Source organism: Palaemon carinicauda, chromosome 37, assembly GCF_036898095.1.
Source record: "Palaemon carinicauda isolate YSFRI2023 chromosome 37, ASM3689809v2, whole genome shotgun sequence".
Classification (NCBI taxonomy): domain Eukaryota; kingdom Metazoa; phylum Arthropoda; class Malacostraca; order Decapoda; family Palaemonidae; genus Palaemon; species Palaemon carinicauda.
This window is the reverse complement of record NC_090761.1, coordinates 26,685,348-26,700,896: the sequence shown is the minus strand read 5'-3', so window position 1 is coordinate 26,700,896 and position 15,549 is coordinate 26,685,348. Positions and strand designations below refer to the sequence as shown.

The window sequence follows — 15,549 nt, the reverse complement described above, 5'->3', positions numbered from 1 at the left end:
AGGGAGCTGCGGAAGAGAGGGCCTCGACAGTACCAATCTGTTTTTCTCCTTCGGAAGCCACTATGATGGAGGAGATAGCGAAGGACCTCGTCAACGTCTCCTCCTGGCTGGATTGGTGGGCTTCTACCCTAGTTGGCGTCCAGGCATCGTACGACCTCACGGTCCCAGAAAATCAGGCCTTACTCAAGAAGCTGATTAGCTCGGGGGGTACGGCCCTGAAATTTCTCTCATATCAGTCACTAGCACAGGCCGCCAACTGGGTCCTACGGAGGACGGAGGAGGGACACGGTCCTTAACAAGGTAACCAGACAGCTCCCCGACAGAGAGGCGAGGTCCCTGAGAAGCCTAACCCTGTGGGATGACTCGACTTTCCCCCTGAAAGCAGCTGAGGAGTTGATTGAAAGGGTCAGAAAACTCAAGGACCAGGGCGATCCCAGACCTCCCCCAGTGAGGAGGCCCACGCACAGAAGGTCGACCTCCGATGTTCCTCCGCCATCTCGGCCTACCCCTAGCCAGACCAGGAGAGACACCCCTACTACGGCCTGGTCACAGTCCTCACAGCCCTCCCGTAGGGGAGCAGCCCCAGCTCAATCCTCCTATAGGCCTGCGTACGCAACGTCCAAAAGAGGGCGTTCAGGCCGCGCCTCTTGGAGAAGATAGGGAGGGAGGCCCCCTACTCCTGCCGAAGCCTCAGGTGGGGGGATGCCTCAAACACTCTTGGCAAGCATGGAAAGACCACGAAGCAGACCCGTGGACAGTGGCAGTCCTGAAGGAAGGGTACAGGTTACCCTTCCTAGCGGAACCCCCACCTCTGATACCAGATCAGCAGGCAGGGTGGCTAGCCCCCAAGGACCCCTTGAGAAAGACAGCCCTACAGGAAGAAGTCTCAGCGATGCTGGCAAAAAGAGCGATGGAACCAGTCAAGGACCCTGGTCCGGGGTTCTACAGCAGGCTGTTCCTGGTGGAGAAGGCGACAGGGGGCTGGAGACCGGTCATAGACCTCTCAGCCCTCAACAAATTCGTGTGCAAGACCGACTTCAAGATGGACACTCTGAAGTCGGTCTTAGCGTCCTTGAGGGAAGAGGACTTCATGATGTCAGTAGACCTCAAGGACGCCTACATCCAAATCCCAATTCATCTATCCAGCAGGAAGTACCTACGGGTGAAATGGGGTACCCAGGCGTTGCACTTCAGGACCCTCTGCTTCGGGCTGTCCACAGCCCCTCAGGTCTTCACCAGGGTCTTCACAATGGTCTCAGTCTGGGCACACGAACAGGGCATTCGCCTGATTCGGTACCTAGACGACTGGTTGTTACTTTCAGCCTCAGAGGAAGTACTGAGGGAACAAGGCGCGAAGCTTCTGCGGTTCTGCAACGTCCTGGGTATCATCATCAACCTGAAGAAGTCCCAGTTGATACCCTCCACCAGGATGACCTACCTAGGAATGGTTCTGGACTCCCGGTTGGCGAGAGCCTTCCCCTCCGCGGAGAGATTAGACAACCTAGACCGAGTCCTCCGCCCCTTCCTGTCGGACCAGCCCAGGAGAGCGAAGGACTGGCAGAGGCTGATAGGACACCTTATGTCATTAGAAAAACTGGTCCCGCAGGGCAGGCTGAAGCTCAGAGAGGTCCAGTGGAATCTGAAGGAGGACTGGAACCAGAGGGACTTCCCCCACAAGGTGATCCCGGTGTTTCCGGAGACGAAGGAAGTCCTAGAGTGGTGGTGCGGCAGGTCGAAGACCCTCAAGGGAGTGCCCTTCGCAGCCGACCCTCCAGAGATGCTCCTGTTGACGGACGCATCAAAGGAGGTGTGGGGTGCCCATCTGCACAGACGGTCAGCAAGAGGGACCTGGACGAGCGAGGAGAAAGCCCAGCACATAAACGTGTCAGAGATGCGGGCAGTACGAAGAGCGTGCCTGGAGTTCGTCCATCTACTCCAGGGGAATACCGTGGCGTTGATGTGCGACAACGCCATGGTAGTAGCCTACATAAAGAAACAGGGAGGACTAAGATCGAAGGAGTTGTGCGTCCTCACGTTGGAGCTGCTGGAATGGGCCGAAGTAGAACAGATCAGGATCTCAGCAAGGTTCATTACCGGGAAAAAGGAATGTCCTGGCCGACGGCCTCAGCAGGATGGGACAAGTAGTGGGTTCCGAATGGTCCCTGCACCCAGAAGTAGCCAGAACCATCATTTTGAAATGGGGGTCGCCAGTGATGGATCTCTTCGCAACGAGGTTGAACGCTCAGCTCCCCGTGTTTTGTTCTTCTGTGCCAGACCCAAGAGCGGTGTTCGAGGATGCCTTCCAACATCCCTGGGACAACCTCGACGTTTACGCCTTCCCCCCCTTCGGGATGCTCAGACAGGTCCTCAACAGAGTCTGAAAACTTTAAATCAATCAATCAATCCTCAACAGAGTAAGAAGGGCGGACAACCTGTGGATGACTTGGTAGCGCCCTGGTGACCGGAGAGAGAATGGTTCGTGGATCTAAAAGAACTGGCACGACTTCCACCTTGGCCCCTTCCAGACAGGCCACACCTTCTTCGACAACCACATTTCCAAAGGTTTCACGAGAACCCTCGGTCCCTCCGGCTTCACGCGTAGAGGTTATCGAGCGTCTCCTGAGGAAAGAAGGCTATTCGTTGGGGATGGCAGTGAGGATGTCAGGCTACCTGAGACGATCATCGGCAGCAGTCTACCAAGCAAAGTGGGCCACCTTTACTAAGTGGTGTGCCTCTAAGAATATCAGGCCCCTGAGGGCCTCCATCCTGGAGATAGCGGACTTCCTGGTTTATCTCAGGGACGTGGCAAACATGTCCATCCCGGCCATCAAGGGAGTACGGGCTGCTCTGGGTCAAGTCTTCCTCCAGAAGGGCATCGACCTAGGATCCTCCAGACATCTATCGATGCTCATTAAGAGCTTTGAACAATCTTGTCCCCCGCAAGCCGTTCGGGTGCCACAGTGGGACGTGGGCTGGGTCCTGAAGATGTTGTCAGATCCTCCCTTCGAACCCCTAAAGGACATTGTGGACAAGGATCTCACCCTCAAGACGGGTTTCCTATTGGCATTAGCTTTGGCGAAACGAGTAGGGGAGATACATGGACTGTCCTTTGAGGTCTCTCACTCGAAGGGCTGACGGGAGCTCACCTTCAGGTTTGTGCCGTCCTTCGTTGCGAAGACCCAGAATCCTGACGTGTGGGATCCCAGGTTTGAGGGGGTTCTCAATATCAGCAATTCCTCGTTTGGACATCTAGAAGGACTTGCGTCTGTGCCCTGTCAGGGCCGTAAGAAAATACTTAGAGAGGACAGCCAGACTTCGGCCCGAGATCAAAAGTCTGTTTGTGTACACGGGCCTGGTGAAGAAGCCAGCTCGAAGAACACTATCTCCTTATGGTTGAGGCAGGTGATCATCAGGGCCTACAGTAAGGCAGGTATCCCCCTGCCGGGAAAGCCCAGACCCCATGACATTAGGGGTCTGAGCACCACGTTAACATTCGAGAAGAATATGGCAGTGGGCCAAATCCTGAGGGCAGGCACCTGGGCTAACCAGTCTACCTTCACTGCTCATTACTTGAAGGATTATTCAAGAAAATCCCTAGACGGTTTCTCGATAGGTACCGTCGTTTCTGCGCTCCAAACGGTTTAAAGGTCTGGCCCCAGTTCGTTCCTTAAACCCCCTTGTTCTTCCCCCCCCCTTTTTTTTTTTCCCGCTTCAAATGGTCTCAGATAGGACTCTGAGCCGGGATACAAGGACCCCTACTTTTGAAGGACATGGCTCCTAGGATTTCTTGCACAGGTGAGTTACTTAGACACTAAGATGAGTTTTTTGTGTAGTTTCCCCTATTCTCGTTTTTCCTTGGGGTCATCAAGACCTAGCCTCCTATCTAGGTCTTGGGATATATCTCAGCACGGTCTCAGAGGGTTAAGGCCACTCCCACCTCCTAAAGTATAAGTCTCCTAAGAAAGTAGTTCGAGGTAAGTACTCCGGGTTGGAACAAATCACAAATTTTTAAGTAATTTGTATTTTTCCTAACAGTACTTACCTTGAACTACTTTCGGGTAATGGCCCGCCCTTCCTTCCCCGAGTGCCTTATGGAATTCTTAGAGACCTAAAACTACCAAGAATTTACTGGAGGTCGAGATCTGAGCAAGCATGCTCTCTGACCCAGGGTTAGCCTCAGGGCGCGTATCACTCCGCCTGAGGTTACCCCTCATAGAAAATGGGTATAGGCTAGACTACACAAAACTCTGGTCGGTTGGGAGGAGATCCCAGATACTCCTAAGAAAGTAGTTTGAGGTAAGTACTGTTAGGAAAAATACAAATTACCTAAAAATTTGTGATATTTGTAAAAAAATATCTGAATAATTGTAGAGGGAACTGATACTGTACTGTATTTGAAAATCTGCCAAACAGGAGAAAAACAAAATGTAACATTTGTTCATAATGGTAAATGGTTGACTAAATATCCAAGTCAAAGAAACTGAATAGAAAATTTGTATTGTATTTATATTTTGGGTAAATTTTCTTCCAAAGAATGATACTTGTTAATTTTACACTTTTCATAGATACTTATGATTTTGTTCATTTATTTTGGCACATTAGTGTGTTTCTCTTCATATACTATCTTTAGAGATTTCTTCTTTTAATTAGTATTATATTTTCTCATGAAAATGATATCCAGTTAACCAAAATATTATTATTTTTATGGAAGAGAGACCTGGTCCCAGCCTAGTTTATGATATTGAGGAATAAAGTCAGATCATACTTCAAATATTTTAAAAAAGGAAATTGAATTATTCTTATCCCTATTAAAAATGTTATTTTTTTTCATATGATCAAATTAACTTCCTGTAGTATTTAAAAGAAATTTCTAAAACTTATTAATTTGGTTTTTGTTAAGGCTTACTAGAAGTAACTAGGGTAATTAATAGTAATAAGGAAAGTTATTCTTAGCCCCTAATTTCATGGAAATAATGTTCCATATGTCCTTTGTTCAGATTACAAAAATTAGTGCATCAAACGTTTCTAATATGAATAGAGCTATTAAATTTGTACTACTAGTAGTGGTGGTAGTAGTGATAGTTCATTTATAAAGAGTAACGTACATAAGACATTCAAACCTATATATTTTTCTGCTTCACGTATGAAATAAGCTAGAATTATTTACTGCTCAGATACTGAATCAAAGAGTGCAGACAAGGATTTTTAATGATTGAAGATAATTTAGAAATTTGTTTACTTTGTTTTAAACTTTCCTTCCTTCCCAAGTACTGGATATACTAGTAAATAACATTTACATAAATGTTATCAAGATCTAAAATCTATAGGTGCTATAGCAAAATTATCTCTTTCATAGAAGTTTGGAAGGGTCAATTGCTCCGACTCCTGCAACTTCTCCAGACCGAGGATCGCCAGCCAAGGATCGTTTGCTGGATACCAATGATGTCATAAATCAACAACCCCACGTTGATGAAGACGATGGCCTCGTTGAGAATGCGGAGAAGATGTCTCTGGCTGATGGTCTGCAACAATCACCAGGTAGGAGGTATTTTGTATTGTTGTGTGCCAATGAACATGACCCCATGGGGAGGGATAGTGCCGTCAGTGCACCTCACACGGTGTATTCTAGGCATTACTTACAGGTCTTTTGTAGTTTTCCTTCGGCCCTGTTCTGTATGTCCTTCTACTCTACCTCTTTCCATGTTTTCTTCCTTCTTTCTGTCCAACTTCCTAACTTTTACTTAAGTGTAACTGCAGCATTTACCCCAAGTTCCACATAGAGGATGAATGGTCTGACAGGCCCCAGCATTTGGCAATAGCCCAAATTATAAATCAAGCCTTCCAAATGGTATTATGGAATGCAATACATGCAGTTACACTGAAGCTGTATTACATAATTCAGGAGTAAAAATAAACATTGTAATTCTATTTTTTAATTAGAAGAATATCTGTAATATTGTACATAATTAGTTTTTTTTTTTGCTTGATTTATCACAAACTTGGTAGAAGACATTCTGAGATGTTTGATTTTGATTTTTGATAGTTATTGGAAATTATGCTTGTGTAGCCATCTTTACAATTCTTAGGCTATATCCTTAGAAAGTATTTATTTTTGTAATTGGAAACCCAGGAATATAATTTCTTGGGTTGAAAAGACTTGGCAAGGACGAAATATTTTTAGCTTAAAGCTTTCGTGTAAAGCTGACAGAAAGGTAACTTTTTGGTGTTGAGGAAATTCACAATAGTTAAAGTTGCAATGTGACTTTTTTTGTGAAAGATTTTTGGATGCCATAATTAAGCTAATTTGTATTGTAGAATTTCATGGGTTACCTGTAGGATAAGGATAGGATTATAATGAGAAGTTAGTTTTATTAAGTGTTTAGAATGCGATGTTATGCATGAAACCTATTTGGGCATATGAAGTACAGCTTTTGTATTCGATTTTTACATCTTGGCACTGGACAGTTTTAGCTGAGAGTTGAGGTATCTATTGGCAAAGAAAGTCTCAAGATTAGTTTTGTAGGCATCTTTAACTAAAGTGAAACTGTCTTTTAACTCACCACTTTGCAAATGTCTTTGCCACTTCTTCTATTCTATAGTGTAGATGTATTTCTGATATCTTTTTTTAACTTTTCGGATTAAACTTGAAACATATGTGCAAAGAGCGTGTTGGTAACCCTTGAATGCACTTTGTTAAAAAGAGACAAAGACATCTTGTTTTGGTTTGTAAAAAGGATGTCCTGTTTTTTTAGATTTCCTAGCATTATGCTATACTCTGTAATTTGAGCAAGTACTATGCTGGGATTAATTTCTGTTTATTGCATTTTATCTCCTTGAAACACAAAGACAAATAATTGACTTATATCTGGTTGTCTGGGAATTTGTTATAAATGGTGGTTCTTGCTTAGTTGTTTACATGTTGATGTGCAATTTTTCAGATTTATATGAAAACTTTTTTGCATTTCTATTATCTTGTTAACTTTTAAATCAAATTGCTAATAGTCATGTTTGAATATTACTGAATAGTTATCCTTTGCTATCTATTTTCTGTTATATGCATTCTTGGTTAGTGATGTCCCTGAAGTATTCCATTGAACTATCTAGTGACTAGGAAGGCAGGTCAACAATGCTAGTTACTTGTGCTAGACTGTTTCTGTTGTAAGAGAACTATTTTATCACTTATGCATCTATAATTTTGTATAAATTTGGAAGGGTGTGTTTTTCTGTGAAGTGGACATAGTGGTCATTGATAGTATTTAAGATTTGTATTCTTAAGCTGGGAGACTCGTATCTTTATTTTACTGTTTCTACAGTTCTTTATTGTATGTCATGGGACAAGACTCATGACATATACGTGATTTATGATATTGTATGAAGATATAAAGGCTATGCCCAGAAGACATCGGAACCACAGAGTATCTCAAAACACTTAGAGAGAGATTGACAATCTATACCAGATCAAGATCAAAGAGATGAGGCAACTAAGATACACTGGGACAGTAAAGGAAGCCTAAAAACATAAATTTTCATGTACTGTATGACATAGTTCCCTTTCATTCCAGTACTTTTAAAAGTTCCTGAAAAACTTAAAGTTTAAGACTAACCTACAGGTAGCTGTTAATTGGTAAATCCTATGTTTATTGAACTTGGAAAACATATTCTATAATCCTTAGATTGATTTCAATACTGCTTTTGATTTAGTTGTCGGTAAGAATATGCAACCAGAAGCAGAGAATTAGTGGTGTGGAAAGGTAGACCTCTTAAACCTTTGATGTACGAGTGACATGTTTGCTGATCAAGAAAATGGAATAGTAGAATTGGCTAGAAAATGGATTTATTTATCATGGTTGTGATAATTGAGTGATATTGTCCAATTTCAACTGAGTGGTGGTCCGATTACAAATTCCACTTATTGTATAACATATCATTAGAGTTCTGTCATTACTATCTCTGTGAGTTAGAGATCGAAGGGTTTTCAGGCCCCATAGGTCTACCTGCCGAGTCATCAGCAGCCACTATCTAATTCTCACCATCCAATCTTAGCAAGAGACCGACAATGGGGACTGAACTTGTATAGTTATATTCTTTATCTTGAGCTTTATTATCCTTCTCTTTTTTACCCACTAAAAACATTCAAATCATTGAAGCTGTAAATGCAAATTTAAGTGTTGTCTAGCAAAGAAATCTTTCAATAGTAACTAATGTAGTCCATATGATCTTGAGTCTTATCTCTAGCAAAAGATAAGGCTTACTTAGCGATTGAGAATAGAAAATTGATGACTGTGAAACACCAGTAATGAAGGTAAGAGACAGTAGGAATCAATTTGAGACCTAAAGTGACAGTGAAACTTTTCCCAGTAGTAACAGATTAAACACTCATAGAGGGCGACTTTCTAAGAGGAAAACTTTCATCAGGCAAATGACAGGAAGATACTAGACTGGTACCATTCCATGTTTCATATGCTTGATATTCTTGAAGAAAGGAGAAGGCAGTGAGGCTATGCATAGCTGTGTCTTATTAATATGGGCATCGAGTTGACTTATGGAAAATAAATTTTTCTAAAATAAGCCCTAAACAATTGTGAATTTAGTTTCTCGTGGTGTGGATGCCTTTGATCGAAGGCATTGGAGAGGGCCCATCAGGCACCCAGCCCCTTAATAACGGTGGGGAAGAAGAAGCTGAGGCCTATGGATCCCATGGCTGGTGTTAATTAAGGTCATCCCCTCCAAGGACAGGAATTTCTTAAGATACAAAAAGGACCTTTCTTTTAAAAATTCAGGTATTTTTCTTGGGATTAATTGTACAGTAGGAATCAAATTCTAAAGACCTTGACAGTATTTTTTTCTTCAAGGTCTTAACTATCTTTGTCAAAGTAACTGTTTTAGACTAGTTTCCTTTCTGTTCTGTATATAGGGAACTATGGGTTGTGCTGGCCTATATGTTAACATCCCTGCTTGGTGAACACCAGACTAGGGTTCGAGTCCTGCTCAGACTCTAGGTTTTTTGATTGCTGCAACCTGAGCTAAGGATGGGGTTTTGGAGGAGCCATAGGTCTACCTGCTGAGTCATCAGCAGCCATTGTCTGGCCCTCCTTGGTCCTGGCTTGGGTTGAGAGGGGACTTGGGCACTGATCATTTGTATACTGTATATGGTCAGTCTCTAGGGCACTGTCCTGCTTGATAGGTCAATGTCATTGTCCCTTGCCTCTGCCATTCATGAGCAGCCTTTTAAACCTTTGAAAAGATATTTTTCAATATTAAACTTACCCGATAATCATGTAGCTGTCAACTCCGTTGCCCGACAGAATTCTATGGAGGGATACGCCAGCTATCACAATACTAGAAGGGGGTGTATTTACCAGCGCCACCTGTGGCCAGGTACTCAAGTACTTCTTGTTGACACCTCCTCAATTATTCCTCTGTCGTGCTTCCGGCAAGACGTTCTGGGATACGCTTATGTTCTTGGAGTATTTTCACGACTTTGGTGAAGTATTTCTCTTTGATTTCGGCTGTCGCTTTACTGGAAACTTCTATATTAGCTTAGTTAGCTTTTGGAATTAATTTGATTAATTATGGTGACGAGAGAGTATGAACTCTCGTTCACCTTTCAATGGCCGACCCTTCCCTTAGACGGAAGTGTTGGTGTCTAAGAGAATATAGACTCTCTTTCTTAATTTTGCTTAACAAAAGTTATAGATTTATTTTATATCTCTCCGCCTCTTATAGGCCTCTTCGATTAACTTCCTTTTATTATAAACTCATTAAAATTAATTTTTATATTTGTTTATATTCGACCTTCCTAATAGTAGGCGGTCTTTTACCGAAGTTAATAAACTTTGAGCCCGTCATTTCGGTTTTACCTGTTAACATATTATGCTATTTCCGCCACAGAGTTTGAAAGATTTTCTTTGACAGTCTCGTACTGTTTTCAAAGTTGAACTAACGTTTTGTTTTGTCTCTGCAGTTGTTGACGTTCAGAACGTTCAACTTGCACTCTATCGTTACGATAGAGAAAGAATGTTCACGGTTTCACGTTGCAGTAAGAGTAACCGTGTCTAGCGTTTTGTTCATTCTTTCTTAACTTAATGGTTTTGATCCTAATAAAGGAACTTTTCAGTTTTTTCCTTTAACAATAATATGTTTTAACGATATATATGATTGGGCTCTTCTCTCAGGTTCTAAGTCAAGAGAGAGAGAGAGAGAGAGAGATAGAGACGGAGGGAGAAAGAGGATAAACGTTTCATTCAAGCCTGCCAGGCGTACGAGTAACGTCGTTATCGTTTTTGCTCTTCTCCCTAGTCTCTTTAGGGGAAGAAACTAAACGTTTCTAGAGTGATCTAGTGTTTAGTCTCTTTCCAGCCACTGAATTATCTTTCATTAGATTTTTCTGTTACATTGTAATTCTGTTTTCGCAATTACTAACTTTGAGAAAGGATAGAATTGCGTATTTCAGGTACAAACCACTTAAAGTTTCGAGTTCAGTGAAATAAGTGCAAACAGAAATCAAAGTGATAAGTGATTAGTGCGTGAGGGTACTTTTGTGCGCGCCAGTCGTCCTCCCAGTCCGGGACCTCTTGCAAGCTCCCAAGCCCAGGGGAGAAGCAATGTCGAAGGGCATAAGGGTTCAGCAGGCCTTGATCGGCGCACAGAAGTATCCTCGGTGGTTGTGGGCGTGTCTTACCGAGACCGTCACTCCCACCCGCAGACGATTGAGCCCTTATTTTGCTCGTCTGCAGAAGAGATTAGGGGAGAAAATAAAGGCAGAGTAACGCTGGTCTCAGGTCTCAAGACCTCTTAAACGTTAAGTCCAGACCTATGCCAGACGTACGAAGTTAAAGTTCACAACCCGAATGCAGTCATTGGGTTAGCTCTGACTCTCCTCAGTCATCAGTTGATTACACTCCGCCTAAGAGGAGTAAGGTTCTGCCACAACAGATCTCTGCTGTTAAGGCTTTACCTCAGCAGAACTTAGTGTCTGCCGACCCCAAGTTGACTCTACTGCAGTCCATACAGTCACAACTTTCGGTCTTGATGCGTGAGTGTCGGGCTGAGAGTGTTGCACCTTCGCCTCCGCCTACACTCCCCCCCGCCTATGATCGCTCCGCCTGATCGCAGTACCACCTGCCAGGCGTACGATGTTGTGAACTCTACTACAGTCCATGCAAGCACAGCTTTCGGACTTGATGCGTGAGTGTCGGGCTGAGAGTGTTGCTCCTCCGCCTCCGCCTACTCTCCCTCCACCTACACTCGCTCCGCCTGATCGCAGTACCATCTGCCAGGCGTACGATGTTGTGGACTCTACTACAGTCCATGCAAGCACAGCTTTCGGACTTGATGCGTGAGTGTCGGGCTGAGAGTGTTGCTCCTCCGCCTCCGCCTACACTCCCTCCACCTACACTCGCTCCGCCTGATCGCAGTACCACCTGCCAGGCGTACGATGTTGTGGACTCTACTACAGTCCATGCAAGCACAGCTTTCGGACTTAATGCGTGAGTGTCGGGCTGAGAGTGTTACTCCTCCGCCTCCGCCTACACTCCCTCCGCCTACGCTCGCTCCGCCTGATCGCAGTTCCACCTGCCAGGCGTACGATGTTGAGCCATGTGCTGAGTTTGCTGTTCCCTGTGGTGTTCAGCCTCCGCCTTCCTTAAGGCAACCTTTACATTGGGATCAGGAGGATTATACCTCTCTTCCTCCGCCTCCACTTGCTGCTCCACCAGTGATGCAACACTCGGTTGAGGTACAACAACCTCTCCCGTCCATGAGTCAGTCTCCTCAGCTCTCGCTGCAGCGAGCTCAACCCTCCACAAGGCAAGCACCACAACTCCTTAGCCTTGCGCCTCAGGAGCCTCAGCTTGCGAGACATTTACCTTGTTCTGCGCAGCCTCTTCCTCATCGCGCTCCGCTCACACCACAGGAACTGGAACTTGCTACTCCGCTTCCGCCAACCGCTCAGCAAGCGCAACCCTTGGGTTCAACCACTCATGCTAGGAGTCAGCCTCCTCCACCCATGCGCCTTCCTTCTGCTTGTCTTTTATTCAGCCTTTGCAGACTGAGCCTCAGGTGTTCCCTCAACGGAGTCTTGAAGAGGAAACCACAACTATTGTTGTTCCAGCTCGTTCTGACTCTGCTGTTCAGCATACCTTACCTCCATTTTCATACCATGGTTTAAACCCCATGCAAGCATGCATAAAGCACTCTAGCACTGGTCATGGAATTTCTGAGAAATGTTAAACGCCATGCACACGCTCTGCTTTCCTTACAGCAGGCTCTGCTTACTACATGCTCAGCATACAGCATGCTCTGCTTACAACATGCTCTGCATACAGCATGCTCTGCATTCAGCATGCTCTGCTTACAACATGCTCTGCATACAGCATGCTCTGCATTCAGCATGCTCTGCATACAACATGCTCTACATACAGCATGCTCTGCATACAGCATACTCTGCATACATCATGCTCTGCATACCTTACCGCATGCTTCTCAACACATCTTGGGTTGTTGCCAACTCACTAGACTGTCAAGCAGTTTCATAACGTTGCCTTCTAGTCTGCTGCTTTTGCACCAGTGAACCCTCACTCAGAGAACTTAGCTTTTCTAGGATAAGGTCCCTGTAGATGAGAAAGTTCTTTTCTCCCTCCTTCTGATATTCCCTTGAGGACTCTGTCATTTGGAGGGAGCCTTTAGCTGCATAACCTCTTATGGACTTTTATTTAAGCATAACATGCTTACAGGGAAGGTAATGGTTCCACTTCAGCCGCTAATCCCGTCTGTTACCACACCTGCTCCCATAGACCTTGAGCTGTGTTGCATGACATGCAGTCCAAGCTTAGTCCTTGTTAGAGGATTTTTTGTTTACGGAGTCAATGTGTCACGGGGAAGACGTTCAACAACCAACAGAAGTGACTTGTTGTGACGCAGTGCGGCAACCTCAGCAACCCGTTAAGGAGTTGTCTGTACGACCCAGACAGTCTAGACAGATTCGGGTTGTCACTGTACTTCCTCGCTTGCCCATGATTGACAGTTTACAGACTGTGCAGCAGTATCATGATCTTGTGTCCGGCTCCGTCAGACGACTGGCTTTTAAGAGCTCCCACAAGTCGTCGCTGTCTGGAGATTTTCAAATGGACTATGGATCTGACCAAGGAACTGGGCCTCCTGGTCAATTTTGAGGAGTCTCAGCTCGTTCCATCCCAGACCATTGTCTCCTTGGGTATGGATCTTCAGAGTCGAGCTTTTTCGGACTTGTCCGTCGGCCCCAAGGATCTTCCAAGCCCTAGAATGCATCCAGAGCATGCTGAGAAGGAACCGATGCTTAGTCAGGCAGTGGATGAGTCTAACAGGGACACTTTCATCGCTGGCCCTGTTCATCGAGTTAGGGAGACTCCACCTCCGCCCCCTTCAGTATCATCTAGCTGCTCACTGGATAAAGGACATGACGCTAGAGACGGGCTCAGTTCCTGTTTCCGAAGAGATGAGGTCTACTCTAACGTGGTGGAAGAACAGCATTCTTCTCAAGGAAGGTCTACCATTGGCTGTTCAGACCCCCGACCACCGTCTCTTCTCGGACGCATCGGACACGGGCTGGGGTGCGACACTGGACGGACAGGAATGCTCGGGAACATGGAATCAGGAGCAAAGGACACTTCACTTCTATTGCAAGGAGTTGTTGGCAGTTCATCTGGCCTTGATAAACTTCAAGTCCCTCCAGCTTAACAAGGTGGTGGAGGTGAACTCCGACTACACCACAGCCTTGGCTTACATCTCCAAGCAGGGAGGGACTCATTCGAGGAAGTTGTTCGAGATCGCAAGGGACCTCCTCATTTGGTCAAAAGATCGAAAGCTCACGCTGGTAACGAGGCTCATTCAGGGCGATATGAATGTCATGGCAGATCGCCTCAGCCGGAAGGGTCAGGTCTTCCCCACAGAGTGGACCCTTCACAAGAATGTTTGCAGCAGACTTTGGGCCCTGTGGGGTCAGCCAACCATAGATCTATTCGCTACCTCGATGACCAAGAGGCTCCTCTTGTATTGTTCTCCGATTCCAGACCCAGCAGCAGTTCGCGTGGATGCTTTTCTGCTGGATTGGTCCCATCTCGACCTGTATGCATTCCCGCCGTTCAAGATTGTCAACAGGGTACTTCAGAAGTTCGCCTCTCACAAAGGGACACGGCTGACGTTGGTTGCTCCCCTCTGGCCCGCGAGAGAATGGTTCACCGAGGTACTGCAATGGCTGGTCGACGTTCCCAGGACTCTTCCTCTAAGAGTGGACCTTCTGCGTCAACCTCACGTAAAGAAGGTACACCCAAACCTCCACGCTCTTCGTCTGACTGCCTTCAGACTATCGAAAGACTCTCAAGAGCTAGAGGCTTTTCGAAGGAGGCAGCCAGAGCGATTGCCAGAGCAAGGACGACATCCACTCTCAGAGTCTATCAGTCTTAATGGGAAGTCTTCCGAAGCTGGTGCAAGGCCAATGCAGTTTCCTCAACCAGTACCACTGTAACCCAGATTGCTGACTTCCTGTTACATCTAAGGAACGTAAGATCCCTATCAGCTCCTACGATCAAGGGTTACAGAAGTATGTTGGCAGCGGTTTTCCGCCACAGAGGCTTGGATCTTTCCTCCAACAAAGATCTACAGGACCTCCTTAGGTCTTTTGAGACCTCAAAGGAACGTCGGTTGTCCACTCCAGGCTGGAATCTAGACGTGGTCCTAAGGTTCCTAATGTCATCAGGATTTGAACCGCTCCAATCAGCCTCTTTTAAGGACCTCACATTAAAAACTCTTTTCCTCGTGTGCTTAGCAACAGGTAAAAGAGTAAGTGAGATCCACGCCTTCAGCAGGAACATAGGTTTCACATCTGAAACGGCTACATGTTCCTTGCAGCTCGGTTTTTTGGCTAAAACGAGCTTCCTTCCCGTCCTTGGCCTAAGTCGTTCGAGATCCCAAGCCTGTCCAACATGGTGGGGAACGAACTGGAGAGAGTACTTTGCCCAGTTAGAGCTCTTAAGTACTATCTAAGAAGGTCAAAACCATTACGAGGACAATCAGAAGCCTTATGGTGTGCTATCAAGAAGCCTTCTCTACCAATGTCTAAGAACGCAGTTTCTTACTACATCAGGCTTCTGATTAGAGAAGCAAATTCTCATCTGAAGGAAGAAGACCTTGCTTTGCTGAAGGTAAGGACACATGAAGTGAGAGCTGTGGCTACTTCAGTGGCCTTCAAACAGAACCGTTCTCTGCAGAGTGTTATGGATGCAACCTATTGGAGAAGCAAGTCAGTGTTCGCATCATTCTATCTCAAAGATGTCCAGTCTCTTTACGAGTACTGCTACACCCTGGGTCCATTCGTAGCAACGAATGCAGTAGTAGGCGAGGGCTCAGCCACTACATTCCCATAATCCCATAACTTTTTAACCTTTCTCTTGAATACTTTTTATGGGTTGTACGGTCGGCTAAGAAGCCTTCCACATCCTTGTTGATTTGGCGGGTGGTCAATTCTTTCTTGAGAAGCGCCAAGGTTAAAGGTTGTGATGAGGTCCTTTAGTA

General features: G+C 45.4%; 1 protein-coding gene across 2 annotated transcripts in view; it reads left to right on the top strand.

Annotated features, from left to right (window-relative positions):
* LOC137629526 (alpha-tubulin N-acetyltransferase-like) overlaps nt 1-15,549 on the top strand; it is a 103,071-nt gene that overhangs the window by 52,274 nt on the left and 35,248 nt on the right. For both annotated transcript variants that reach the window (XM_068360912.1, XM_068360913.1), the window contains exon 8: nt 5,357-5,538. In XM_068360912.1, the coding sequence (XP_068217013.1) occupies nt 5,357-5,538 (182 nt within the window). The remainder of the gene's footprint in view (nt 1-5,356; nt 5,539-15,549) is intronic.